Raw genomic sequence first — 14,043 nt, 5'->3', positions numbered from 1 at the left:
TCAGAAGGTGTGATACATCATATCTCAAAATCAGCAAAAATAATAGCAGTAACATATGTCTAACCTTATGCATGTACCAGGACCAAGGCTGGTCATTGTAGATAGATTTTTTTCACATTTGTTCTTACAATAAGCTTATGGGGTAGATAGAATTGTTCCTCTTTTTACAGTTGATGAGCTAATGCTGACAGAAATTAAGAAATTTGATTAAATCATAAGCCAGTAAAGGCTAGCTCTATGATCCAAACTCTAGTTTGTTTCAATAGGCATTTGACAGAATGTTTCATGATATTTTTACAAACAAAGTTGAAAATATGGGCCAGATAGTCAATATTTAACAAGTTTTATGGGTGTGGAAGTTACTGAACTGTGTGCTAGGTTCTAGGTTCATGCCTCCAATGATGAGACCTAGGCTTTCACCCTGTCCTGTTTGAAATCATTATCGGTGATTTGGATGAGATCTATCAAATAGATGACACAAGTTGCAGGTGTCCTGTAATGTATCAGATGGTGGTCAAGAAGCTAAAGGAGCTTGACATGTGGAAGTATGAGCAACAATTAACAAGATGAAATTAATATAAAAGGTTTTGAACTTAGGTAGCTCACTTGGGTTTGTTTTTTTTTTTTTTTTCATTCTTGTGGCATTTGATAAACATTTCCAATCTGAAGGTATTGTGGTAAGTGATGAAAAGATACCAAGATGGGGAATGCATGGGCCTTACCCTCTAGGAGCTTATATTCTAGAGTTTAAGAGCAGAGGAAATGACACATCACAGCAATGCCTGTAAAATAGGCGTTTTTACTTGACTGCACATTCATTCACACAAGATCCAGATCAGGGAAGGGAGTACATTCACTATATTTGCAAACCACAGGTAGAGACTTTAATATCTATTTTAAGAGAAATTCTGAGTAATCAAGATTATTAAATATTTAGCTTGAAGAAAAATATACTTTAGTATTTAGAAAAAATACTTTAGGAAGGAATAGTATTTTTTAGACATTTGAGGGCCTGCCTTGGGTGATGGGAATTAGACTTAATCTTCATAGCTTCAGAAAGAACTTGGATCATTGACAGAAAATCAGAGTGAGACCCATTTTCATTCAACACAAGGAAAGACTTCATAGCTTTTAATGGTGCAAGATGAGCAGGGGTGCCTTATAAGGAGCCATTCATTTAATAACATATCGAAAAAAAAGAATGGAGGCATCCCTGTGAGGAAAGAAGGCTAAGTAATTTCTCACTTCAAATCTAAGGTATTATATACTATTAATGTTATATTTTTTTGATTTAGTGGAAGGAGTATATACCACCAGTTTTCCCATAGGCAAAAACCATGAACATCATATAGTCTAATCTGCTATTGAAAAGGTACTAAAGCACATAATATCACTCTTGAGAATATAATTAACTTCTTATTAGCCATCTAAAATGTAGAAAATTTTCCTAAAGATTAATTTCTATGCAAGAGAAATATGTCCACTCTTTCAAAGCAGACGGTAAAATCATATGAAATATCTATGTTGGAAAGTTTCAAAACTAGCATCATGATTTATGTGTTGTGTTTGTGGACCTAACCAGAACACTTGAGTTTGTCAACCAAGCAACAAATGTGTATGTCAGCAAACTCTGAAGGATTGACTTTCCAGAGAAGGTTAAAATGTTTTCTTGATCTGTGTATAGAATTGTAGGTATAAGAGCAGCAAACCATATTTTTGAATCTCTGTATATATAATAATGATCAACATTATCTGTGTTTTGAGCCAACTATTGTTATATTATGTTACATATAATAACTCATTATGCAGTGAGTTTATTTTCACAGAAGCAAAATGCTGATAATTGTTCAAGGTCCTATGTATTTTCTGGTACATGTTTATTTCAATAACTGTAAAATGTGTTCTTAAAACAATCCCCCAGTTAACTCTTATTTACCATTTTACACCTTGCTGAATGATTTAGACTGGAATTCATAGATAATCATTTTATCTTCAAACCATTATATCTTGCCATGCTGCTCTTAAAAATAGAATGGATATTTTGTTACTAAATTACTGGTTTCTTTGAATGCCTGAATAAAAGAAGATCATAGTACTTTTACAACAAATCCTAATGCAAAATATGATAAAGCATCTTGTTCTGCTAACCACATTTCTATGAAGTCATTAGACTTCAAACTTGGCCTTTTTCATCTCAAGGAGACTGACCAGTTTCATCTATACTTCCTATAATGTGCAGTCATTCATGCAGTCATTCAAAATAGTCATCAAATGTCCACTATGTTTTAATCATTATGTTGAAGGAGCATTTAGTCTTGACTTCAGACATAAGGGAACGTTTATCAGAGAAAGCAACATTTAAAATGAGAGCTGAAAGGAATAGTTGCTAGCCAGAAAAGAGAAGGGACAAACATTCCATCACAAGAGATTTGCATTCAAGAAGCCCCAGAGGAAAAAGAGAGCATGGGGTAATTTGAGAATTTCAGATGGTCCTATATGACGTTAGCATAGTGTACAAAGGTTTCAGTGGCTAGAGGTAAGGCTGGGGGTAACCAGATAATAATGTCTTTCATTCCATAATAGAGAGTTTTTAATTCATCCTGAGGATAACGGAGAACTAATGCAGGCTTTCCAGCAAGAAAATGGCATGGATTGATAAATTCCATAGTATGACCACTTTGATTACACGATGGGAAATCACTAGGTAAAACAAAAACAAACAAAAAAAAACATTAGAAGTAGGATCTTAACCTAAATTCTCTCCTAGTAAGCCAGGTAAAAGATGACAGCAGCCAGATAAAAATCATAGTGACAAGGAAGTAAAGAAATAGAGAATAAGAGAATCATGGAACATGATGATCAAACAGGTTCTGTGGAATGAGAGAGGCCTTGAGATTGCTGGCCTGGGTAATTACGCAGATGATAGTGACTCTAGATGAAATGGGCAATTAGGTTTAAAAAGAGATGAGCTTAATTTTTGACATTCAATTTCAAAGTGCTTTTGTGTTATGCAATATGATCTATCCAGGAAGCATTTGGAAATGCAAGCCTAGAATTCATCAGAGATATCTATCTAGGTTGAATATATAAAATCTAGAGGTTTTGGCAAAGAGGTGATAACTAAAGTCATAGTAATGGATAGAATCACCAATATAGAATGCGTAGGGGAAAAAAAAGAAAAAAAGATGAGAGCCAAAGTTAAAATCAAAGACCAATCTTACTGAACAGAAAGGGAAGAAAAAGTCCGTGAAACAGTAGGAGAAAAAAATCAGCAACCTAGACTAGTAAAGAAACCATAGGAAGAGAAAAGTTCAAAGAGTGGCCAGAAATATTAGCTGCTGCAGAAAATTCATGTATCATGAGGACCTACTATTGTCAGTAAATTTTGATTTATCAACAAAAGTCTTATGAGTGAGCCTAGAGTTATAATAAAATCAGGAGCTTTTTTAAATCATGGAGAGCTAAAGGGAGCTAAGGAAATAGAAATCAGGAATATAAACAGTGCTTTTAAAGTGTTTATTGGGTATGCTCACTTTGGCAGCACATATACTAAAAAATTGGAACGATACAGAGAAGATTAGCATGGCCCCTGCACAAGGATGACACGCAAAAAATGTTTATCGGGTGCCTGGGTAGCTCAGTTGGTTAAGCCTCTGACTCTTGGTTTCCACTCAGGTCATGGTTTCAGTTTGTGGGTTTGAGCCCTGCATCAAGCCCTGTGCTGACAGTATGGAAACTGCTTGGGATTCTCTCTCTCTCTCTCTCTCTCTCTGCCCCTCCCCCACTTGCACTCATGCATGCACATGTGCACACCCACACACATTCTGTCTCTTAAAATACATAAATAAACTTTAAGTAAATAAAATAAAATGCTTATCAAAAATAGTCCCTAGCCTTCAAAGATTGGAAGCCCTGGAGATATTTTTGAGCTATGAAAATCTTGAACCAACCTCAAGTCCTAATGGGAAAAATGAGCAAAGAAGGAAAAAACATAGATGCTAGAGAAAATGGGGAGGTGGTAAGGTAAGAAATCCAGTTTAGGCAGAAAGTAGTTTTAGACAAAGGACAAAACACCACTTCCCATGGACTGCAATGAATTTTAAAGGGATGGAAAGTAGTGCAAGACCAGTGATGAGTCTTACAGGAAATTGAGGAAACACTCAAGTGAGTGCTTCCTTTTCTCTGAAAATCTGGGGCTATCATCTGCTGAGAGAGAGGTGGAGAATTAGAGTATTTGAGATTTGTATGCTATTATATAAGAAACTGTATCCATTTTGCATTATAATAAAATGTATCTGTAAGTGGCATAATGTATTTTCAAATATAGCCCCCCATGGTAATAACCAAAACAAATAGTAGCCTAAAATTTATTATGATGATGTCATGATTTCACCCTAGGAAATAGCAGAAACTCTGAAAAAAAAAAAAAGTCTATAGAAGCCCTAAAAAAGTTACAATTCCATGACAATGTCTATAAAGCAAATGACTTCAGTTACTGTTTGTTGTGAATGACCACACATACCATAGCAAATCTTTTCTGGCCATTAGAAGACACATGAAAAATAAATATGTGCTTCTTGATGGACTGAATAGAGCCAAGAGCCCAGCATATGAGTTCCAGGCCAACTTCAATATGGAGCCCATAGGTGTCTCTATGGCCCCAGCAAAGCTGGGCAGATCAATTCACTAACATATACAACGATTACCGACTTTTTTTGCTTCTCAACTTTTCTTTTGCTATTGTTTATAAGATATCATCCTTCTGGTCAAGCTAAACCGCAACTCCTAATTCCTCCGATTTCCTCCTTTTTTCCAACTCCCAATGTCAAATATCATGTTTCCGCTAAACAGCATTCAGTATTGCATTCCTGCAGCCATGTTTCTTATTTGCCACTTTTAAATTATCTTCCCAAAGTAGAAATAAATGAGTATAGGTTTGGATGTTATTTTACCTTTTTCTTACACTTGATTCCTCTCAGTGCCTGGCATGTAGCTCTTCCTAAGTCCTTACTGCATGAATGATTGCAGTGTGTTAAAGATAATTTTACTTTATGAGAATTTTAATTACAAAACTGCATACTATTCTGAAACTAGTCTCATTTCCTTATGGAAATGTCTTAAAGCATATTACTTGAATACCTCTTATTATGCAGCCTGAAAAATAAAATATTGACCTGAGATTCCCGGTTTCAGATTGGGTCCCTATTTATAAGGAGTTATTAACATTTGACAAAATTAGATGAATAACATTCTTAGAGGAGTAACTAGGCTAACCTTTTCTTTTCTTTTCTTTTTTCTATTGATGCCTCATAAAATATTTATGCTTTTTACCTTTGTTTGGTTTTAAAAAATCCACTGACAGGCATGCACCAAGTTCCCAAAGTTTTTAGTATTTTTCTAGCACCTTCTGGAGAAGACACATAGATGGCCAGATGATATAATCAATTTTAGAAATTTGTGAAATATGTTCCCCAGATTATAACAAGAGAAAAATTTATACAGAGATTGATATAAGAAAAAGAGAAAAGAAATTCTTACTGTCAGTATAGCTACAACAGCCTGGTATTAATTTCTCTTATGAAATAACATCTTTAAAAACTATATATATATATATATATATATATATATATATATATATATATCAGGGATGTACCTGGGTGGCTTAGTCGGTTAAGCGTCCAACTTCAGCTAAGGTCATCATCTTGAGGTCTGTGAGTTCAAGCCCTGTCTCAGGCTCTGTGCTGACAGCCTGGAGCCTGTTTTGGATTCTATGTCTCCTTCTCTCTCTTTCTCTCCCCCACTTGTGTTCTGTCTCTCACAAATGAATAAACATTAAAAAATTTATATATATATATATATATATATATATATATATATATACACACACATATCAAGAACTCTTTTAATGATATGTGTGTGTGTGGTCACAGAGCACATGTATTTATAGGTAGGGAGCTGTATGATAAATTACATTCTCTCATTAAATGAAAAACAAACTCTCGCCTTTCCTTTACAGAACTGTCAACATCACACTACTGGTGACTTCTGTGAACGATGTACTCTTGGATATTATGGAATTGTAAGGGGACTGCCAAATGACTGTCAGCAATGTGCCTGCCCTCTAATTTCTTCTAGCAACAAGTAAGATTGAGAAATATTACCAGATTCCCCAATCAGTAGCACCATCTGTGTAGCATACAGGCTTTCTATTTCTGTTTTTTTTTTTTTTTCCGTGTAGACAAAATCTCAGTTTAAGACAGAATATTTTGGGGGCACCTGGTGGCTCAGTTGAGTGCCTAACTTCAGCTCAGGTCACAATCTTATGATTCGTGAGTTCGAGACCTGCTTCGGGCTCTGTGCTGACAGCTCGGAGCCTGGAGCCTGCTTTGGATTCTATGTCTCCCTGTCTCTGCCCCTCCCCTGCTGGTGCTCTCCCTCTCTCTCTTTCAAAAAACTGAATAAAACATAAAGAAAATTTAAAGAAGAGAATATTTTTAAACACTATAAAAACGTGACAAAAGTGGGCACATAGTCCTCCATGGTTTATTTTTCCATTAAAACCCAGTCCCAACTAAATAATATGTATTGGTTAAAATTTAAATACTAATATTGACATAAGTTATGTTAATGACATAAATGATATATGTATACACATGCACAATTTTATACACTTTTATAAGGGTCTTGTATTTGCATGTAGTTCTGTCATAAACTCAGCTATGGGGAAGTGTTTCAGTGCATATCATCTCCCTTTGGAGAGAAGTATTAAGAAAATAGTTGAAAAAAATTGTTAAAGGAGGGTGACTTATTTTTATACTCTCAGAATCACAGCCCCTTTCTATTAAGATGGTCTGAGCTTGGTACCATGGAAACATGGCCATAAGGGGAAACAAAAGCTAGACTATTTTATTTCAGTGTTGTCTGCATGTTCTGCATTGGTTTATATATTGATAAAAAATCCTTTTTGTAAAGGCTGTCTATATTTTCTGCTAAGTGATTTATGGACTGCAGTCTCTACATGGTAGAACAGTGTTTTCTCTAAGAACTTGCTTTTGAAAAGAATGTGTGGCAGTTCGTTTGGAATTAGAATCCTGGACTCCGTATCTTGACTGCATAAAACCCACAAAACAACTTAGATAAAGAGAGGATTCCACCCGTGCTGACTCAGGTTTTTCTTCATCATTGGCCTTATATACATTCTGAAACATTTTCAGGTAAATTGACTCTCTTTCTTCTGCAAGCTCCTCTATTTTTGTTTAAAAGAATCACCAGTCTTTAATCAGATGTAAATTTTTAGGTAAGTGGGTTATTGATAAGGATAAAATACGTTCTTTTTGTTCACCCAAGCATCAACTGGTAGGTGTATGAAAAATAACATTATTTCTATTTTTCCTCTCTCTAATCTCCCTCTGATGACCAGATTTAAACAAAGAGAATGTTAATTATTTTATCATTTATTAAAAGAGAAAGTTAATTATTTTATTATTTATTAAAATGGGAGCCATTGGATTAGAAAAATTCAGTAATTGATAACTTCTTTGATGACAATCAAGTATAACATGTATTGAAAAGGCTCACAATAAAATGTCTTAAGAGAAGTCAACTTAAATGCAAAGAGAATTCAAAAGCACAAGACACCACCCTTGACTTTGGAAGCTTCAAGAACATATTGGAAGAAGTAGTACCATTTATAATAGATCATGAATGGTGGATTGAAAGGTTTTTACTGGTGGAGATAGCATGAGATTATATGAACAAAAACTTAGAAAACAAAAAACACAGGCACGTTGAAGAACTAATAAGTAAGAAATTGGAGCGTGGGAGTTCAAATAGAATTCATAATTGCAGATGAAAATGAGTGAGGAGAATGGCGCCCATATTATAGAAATCCTTGAATACCAGTCTAAGAAATTACTATTTAATTGTCTATATAATGAAGAAACACTGCAAACTTTTAGTTAAAACAAACAAAAAAAGGTTAATGCAATCAGTGCTACACTTTAGAAAGCCTGTTATAAGAGAGCTAAGTAAAATGATTTGAAAGAGGCAAAGAAAAAGGTGAAGCAATTAATAAGCTATTACACTAATTTAGACAAAAGATAATTAGAACCTGAAGGTAAGTAATAGTAAGAAGAAGGAAGATGAGGAGATAGATGGGAACAATGTTGAATGCAGCTCTACAGAACTAATAGCTAATTAGATATGAGGGGTTCAGGCCAGGCAAGAGTTGAAGCCAAAGGTTTTGAGCCAGGCTGACCTCAAAAATCGTAGTGCAATTAACTGAAATAGGGAGATCAGGAGAGCTACTGCAGAGGAAAGACAATTTATGTTCCAAACAGGTTAAAATTGATGTGAAAGATCTGTCCGAATGGAAATATGCAAATAGCTACAGGAAATAGAAACATGAGAACTGGAAGGGCAGATGGAGGAAGAGATACATTAATAAATGAATTAAAATTGGATAAGATTTCCCAGGGTTATGTGACCCAAGGGGGAGTATGCGGAAAGAAGGAAAGACAGAATTAACCTACACTAGAGAAACCAGAAGGGAAAGAAGAGCCAAGACAGGAGCTGTCCGGGGGGGCAAAGGAAGTAAGACCACATTGCAGTGGGCACCGTGGGAGAAAAGAGTAGATGCCCCTAATGGAGCCTGAGCACTTACAGCAGCAATTAACCATGAGGGTCATCGAGGAGTGTTGACAGTCCATAGTGGAAACAGACATTATGTTACAAGGATGTCAATTTATCTCTAGGAAATTTCAAGGAGGAAAAGAAAGAGTGCTAGGATTGGTTAGCAGGATCAATAAAATTGTGTGTTTTATTGCTGTTTCTGTGGTTTATATAATCCAAGTATATTTTTATGGAAAGTACCTTATAAGAATCAGAATGCCGAATCTTAGACGCTAGTTCAGTGACTGTCAGACTTTATTAACTGCAAACACTATAAGAAATCATTTCTTTTTACATCATACCTTGGTGCACACACACACAAAAAAAACCCTTGTGTTTATATAATCTCTATTTATAAACATATATCCAATAATTTTTCTCAATTTTATTCTGCATGATTAGAAGACATTTTAGTCAAAACCCACTAATATGATTTCCTGACCCACTAATATCACCACCTAAATCTTGCAACATTAATTGACAAAGCAAAGACCTGTGTATGGTAAGAAGAGAAGAGTTTAAATGCAAAGCAAAAAAACCCAGCCAGGGCAAAGAAGAAAGGCATTTCTTCCTGAGATATAAAAATAGATTCTGAAATATAGATGGAGAATGCTGAGACACCTCTCTTCAATGACCTCCAACTGTGTAGCCAATGAAAAGTAGGGAGTATGGCATGGTGAATGGTTACTAACTCACTTCCACATATTAGTTTTTCAATATTTCTTACCAAAACAAATAGGACAAACTGTCAACCACTGTGACAGTGCAGCATTGCTCTGGGGTTTCTCACTGCCTACTCAGAGAAAGGTGAGGTATTTTTTTCAGCAGAGTAGAAGAAACCCTCTACCCTCTACAATCTGACCACCTTTCCAGGTGAATGCCCTCTCCTCCCTTCTACAATGATGCTACATTTGAGTCTTTTGCTCCTTGCCAAGCATGCCAATAATTTTTGCCAGACAGAGAAAGAAAAAAAATGATATTGCTTTCCTTATAATGTGTGGGATTAAAAAATAAATAACTCATAGAGTGTAGAGAGGTGGTTACCAGGGGGTGGGAGGTGTGGGAGATTGGGAGAGCTAGTTAAAGTATACAAATTTCCAGTTATAAGATGAATGAAATCTAGGGATCTAATATATAACACGGTAACTATAGTTGATAATAATTTATTGTATAATTGAAACTTGCGAAGTAAATAGAACCTGTGTTCTCACCAAAAGAAAGAAAGGTAAATATGTGAGGTGATAGGTGTTAATTAATTTTACATATATGTATATCAAATCATCACATGCACACTTTAATTACATCACAACTTTTTTCATTTGCCCGTTATACTGTGATAAAGCTGAACAAAACACAAGTAGATGTATAACATAATATCAGACAGTGAAAGTGCTACCGGGGAAAATAAAGCAGCCTCAGTGATTTGAGATACTTGCATATTATTGAGATGGAAAAGACTGGGGTCCCCTCTCAGACACGGTGCTCACGAAGGTCTTCATGAACAAATGAGGCTTGTGCAGAGACTTGAATGAAGTGATGGGGAGAGCCATGTGACTCCCTGGAGGAAGAGACGTCCAGCCAGAGGAAAAAGCCACTACACTGGCCTGGAGACTGGCCCATGCTTGGCAGACAGCAAGGGTCCAGGGCCACTGGAGCAGACTGAATGGTGTTAGGGGAAAGGTGACAAGAGAGGAGGCAGGAAAGCTCCGGTAGCTTGTGAAAGGCCCTAATGGCTAAATGTCTTCCAATGGCAAGAGGTGGCTTGGAACCGGGTAATGCAGTGATGTTACTGATGGTAGCAGCAGTTTCAGGTAGAATGTGTGTGGAATGTGAGAGAAAGGAGACAAGGTTGACTCTGTGGTTTCTGGAAGAACAAATAGAAGTGCAGAGTGACCTTGGATGAAATGGGGGGAATTACAGACGACCAGGGGTATTTTTTGGAGGTGGGGAACTCAGTTTTTGATTTGTTAGTGTAGATGCAAAGGTTTTCAGATGGAATGAGATCAGTTTAAGGGAGAGAGGACAGGACAAGATAGGAGAAATCTGAAGACTGAACTGGGAGACACATAAAGAGGTCGAGGACATGATGTATAAGGGCCTCCACAAAGGAGACTGAAAAAGAACAATTGATGAACAGAGTAAAAAGGAGAAGGGGTGGTATCCAGGAAGCCAATTCATCTCTGTAGTGTCCACAAGAATGACATAGACTAGCAAACTCTAAATCTTAGAAACTCTATTGAGGCAAATTTGGAATTAGCAAACATAAGGAAATATAAAAGATAGCCACCCAAGAAAAAGCACAAGGATTTAAGAGTGGCCCTGCAGACAGTATGAGCATTGAGTGTAGATGATGGAGTTGTGAGCAGAAAGAATCAACTCTATCTTCAAGGAAGTTATGATTCCTACCCCCTCCTTCATGAAGTCCTTGCGTATGACATAGGGAAAGGCTTCAATCCACCATAATATCATAACTCAAAAAAGTTTATATCAGCTATTCAAGGAGAATTATAACATCCTTTCATAGTAATTGAGACAGATCTATTACTGTAAATGAATATAATTTAATTAATGTTGGGTCTCTAGAGTTTCAATTGAAATGTCTAAAAATTTGTTTCCAAGTATCTATCTATATTTCTAGATTTTATATTTCATATTTATATATATAGTAGATGATGTTCCTATAACTAATATATATGAGTTTGAAATGTGAAATAGAAGTTTGTGTGTGTGTGTGTGTGTGTGCATGTGTGTATGTGTACAGACGCATTCAGCATCAAGCTTTAGCTTAAAGAGCTAAAAGCTTGCCAGAATATGTCAATTACGTGTTTGTGGCTCTATTTTGTAAAGGCAAAAAATAAATTTGTTGGATAGAGTTTGTGAGTAGTAGATCAATTTGCTCACCTATTTTTCAAAGGTTAGAGTTTATTACTCATTCATGTACTATTGATTCAGTGCACTAGAAGATAGTTAAAATAGGGTCCAAATGGCACCAGACCAAAAGGAGTTGTGGCCCTGGTCTATACACTATATATCTTTTTCAGCATAAACTTCTTTAGGAGACCAACAAAAAGAATGGAGTTTGCAGCATTACCATTTTGTAACAAACACACATATATATTTTTCTTTCTAAGTTCCCAGTGCACCATGCAGTGTTATCTAGTGGGAATCCTCTACTTATCCTTGAAAGAAGTTGGTAACAACCTAAAATTACATGTTAGCACAGGTTAGTTTTCAACTCTTGTTAAGTATTTCTTTTGTAGGGTAAGATGATCAGAAATCCTGGCAAACCCTGACTCTGCTCCACCGGTGTGGACAGGGCGAGTTATATTAAGACCTACTTCATAGAAAAGATCACAAAATTGTCAGAAAATCTTACTCATTGTCATGCAGAGTGCTTTCCCTTCTTACGCTAAATCACCTTACTTTGTGTTTAAAAAAAATTTAGTTTGAAATCCATGGGTAAATTAGAAAAGGCACTCTTATTTTAAGTGAAATATTTATTCACACTTTATGTGTTCAAGGGCTAGTGGCAATTTGGGTCAAGTTTTCAGAAAAAAAAGTATATAGTTTTAGGACCATTGTTTTTTACTTGAAAAATATTCAGTAATACTTATTCTGCTATCAGACAAATGTGCACGAATTCTAGTCATATTTTTCTTTCAATTCATGGGAAATAAGACACTTTTACTGAATGTTTAATATGCTTACTAATGTTTATGGTTGTTGTATAATTATTAAAATTTCAGAATGTTTACATAGTCAGTGTGAGGCATTGCAAATTCATTAAAAACCCACCATATTTTTTGTTGACTATTATGGGTAGTGTTTAGTTGTGATATCCTACCCTTGAATAAAAACTTATAAATAATTATAAATACAGCATTTTTACCATCCCAAGTTAAATTTCAATCATCTAGATAATGGATAGAATTACTTAAAATTATTTTGTTTTAATTTTTAATGCTTGTTCATTTTTGAGAGAGAGAGATAAAGCATGAGCGGGGAAGAGGTAGAGAGAGAGGGAGACACAGAATCCGAAGCAGGCTCCAGGCTCTGAGCTGTCAGTACAGAGCCCAATGCGGGACTTAAACCCACCAACCGTGAGATCATGAGCTGAGCTGAAGTCAGCCACTTAATCGACTGAGCCACCCAGATGACCCATTAAAATTATTATTATTTTTTTTAATTTTTTAATGTTTTATTTATTTCTAGGAGAGAGAGAGAGAGACAGTGCGAGCAGGGGAGGGTCAGAGAGAGAGGGAGTCACAGACTGAAACAGGCTCCAGGCCCTGAGCCGGCAGTCAGCACAGAGCCCGACGCGGGGCTCGAACCCACGAACCGCGAGATCATGACCCAAGCGAAAGTCGGACGCTTAACCGACTAAGCCACCCAGGCTCCCCCATTAAAATTATTTTTTAATGTTTATTTATTTTTGAGACAAAGTGAAACAGAATGAGAGTGGGGGAGGGGCAGAGAAGAGGGAGACACAGAATCTGTAAAACGCTCCAGGCTCTGAGCTGTCAGCACAGAGCCCGACATGGGGCTGGAACCCGTGAACCAAGAGATCATGACCTGACCCAAAGTCGGATGCTGAACCAACAGAGCCACCCAGGTGCCCCAAGAATTACTTAAATCTATGAAATAAATAGGTTAAAAGATTTTTTACTGTCTTTTTTTTTTTTTCTTTCTGATTCAGTTTCAGCCCTTCTTGTGTCATGGAAGGCCACGATGATTACCGCTGCACAGCCTGCCCACGTGGATACGAAGGCCAGTACTGTGAACGGTAGGAACAGTCATAAAACATAGAGATCATACAATCACAGGTCACAATAGAAAACTATCCCTTATATTCACAGTTTATTTTCATTTTCCCTGGTAGTTCATATGATTCCAAAACTATTTTTACTTTTATATCTATAGACTTTCTCCAAAGAAAGGTGTTTATTTCCATCCGAGGCTTTTTCGAGGATTCCAAATGATTTCACAATTACATAATTTATATTTTAGTGTATACATATCTATATATCTATATTTAGTGTACATGTATATGTCTAGTGTGCACATATCTACACATATGCATATTATCAGCAGTTAACAGTAATAAAAAGCTGGTTACACATAATTCTTATCTTAATTCACTGGAAACTACTGGCTAACTCTTAACTGTGTTCATGTCACTGTTCTGAGCACTGTGGCACCATACCACCAAGTGCACACATAATTCATAATATGAGTGTAACAAGCATTCTTCATTAGAACAACACAAACAATAAAGTGTTATTTGGTTCTCTTTTCCAGTAAGCAAACCATATTATTTAAATGCTTCCTCTCGTCTTATTTTTTTAAGCTTTTTAAAAAGTTTTTATTTAAATT

The 14,043-nt window shown here is 36.0% G+C and overlaps 1 protein-coding gene and 1 pseudogene across 1 annotated transcript in view; both read left to right on the top strand.

Annotated features, from left to right (window-relative positions):
- Window positions 1-14,043, top strand: part of LOC120226842 (laminin subunit alpha-2-like) — a gene marked incomplete at both ends in the record, with an annotated part of 149,517 nt that overhangs the window by 82,660 nt on the left and 52,814 nt on the right. The window contains 2 exons of the mRNA XM_039225007.1: window positions 6,017-6,141; window positions 13,367-13,453. Of these exons, the coding sequence (XP_039080938.1) occupies window positions 6,017-6,141; window positions 13,367-13,453 (212 nt within the window). The remainder of the gene's footprint in view (window positions 1-6,016; window positions 6,142-13,366; window positions 13,454-14,043) is intronic.
- Window positions 3,526-3,621, top strand: LOC120226843 (annotated as a pseudogene).

Source organism: Hyaena hyaena, unplaced genomic scaffold (assembly GCF_003009895.1).
Source record: "Hyaena hyaena isolate Hyena2069 unplaced genomic scaffold, ASM300989v1 scaffold_1854, whole genome shotgun sequence".
NCBI lineage: Eukaryota > Metazoa > Chordata > Mammalia > Carnivora > Hyaenidae > Hyaena > Hyaena hyaena.
Note: the sequence above shows the minus strand (reverse complement) of the source record. Positions and strands in the feature narration are given on the sequence as shown.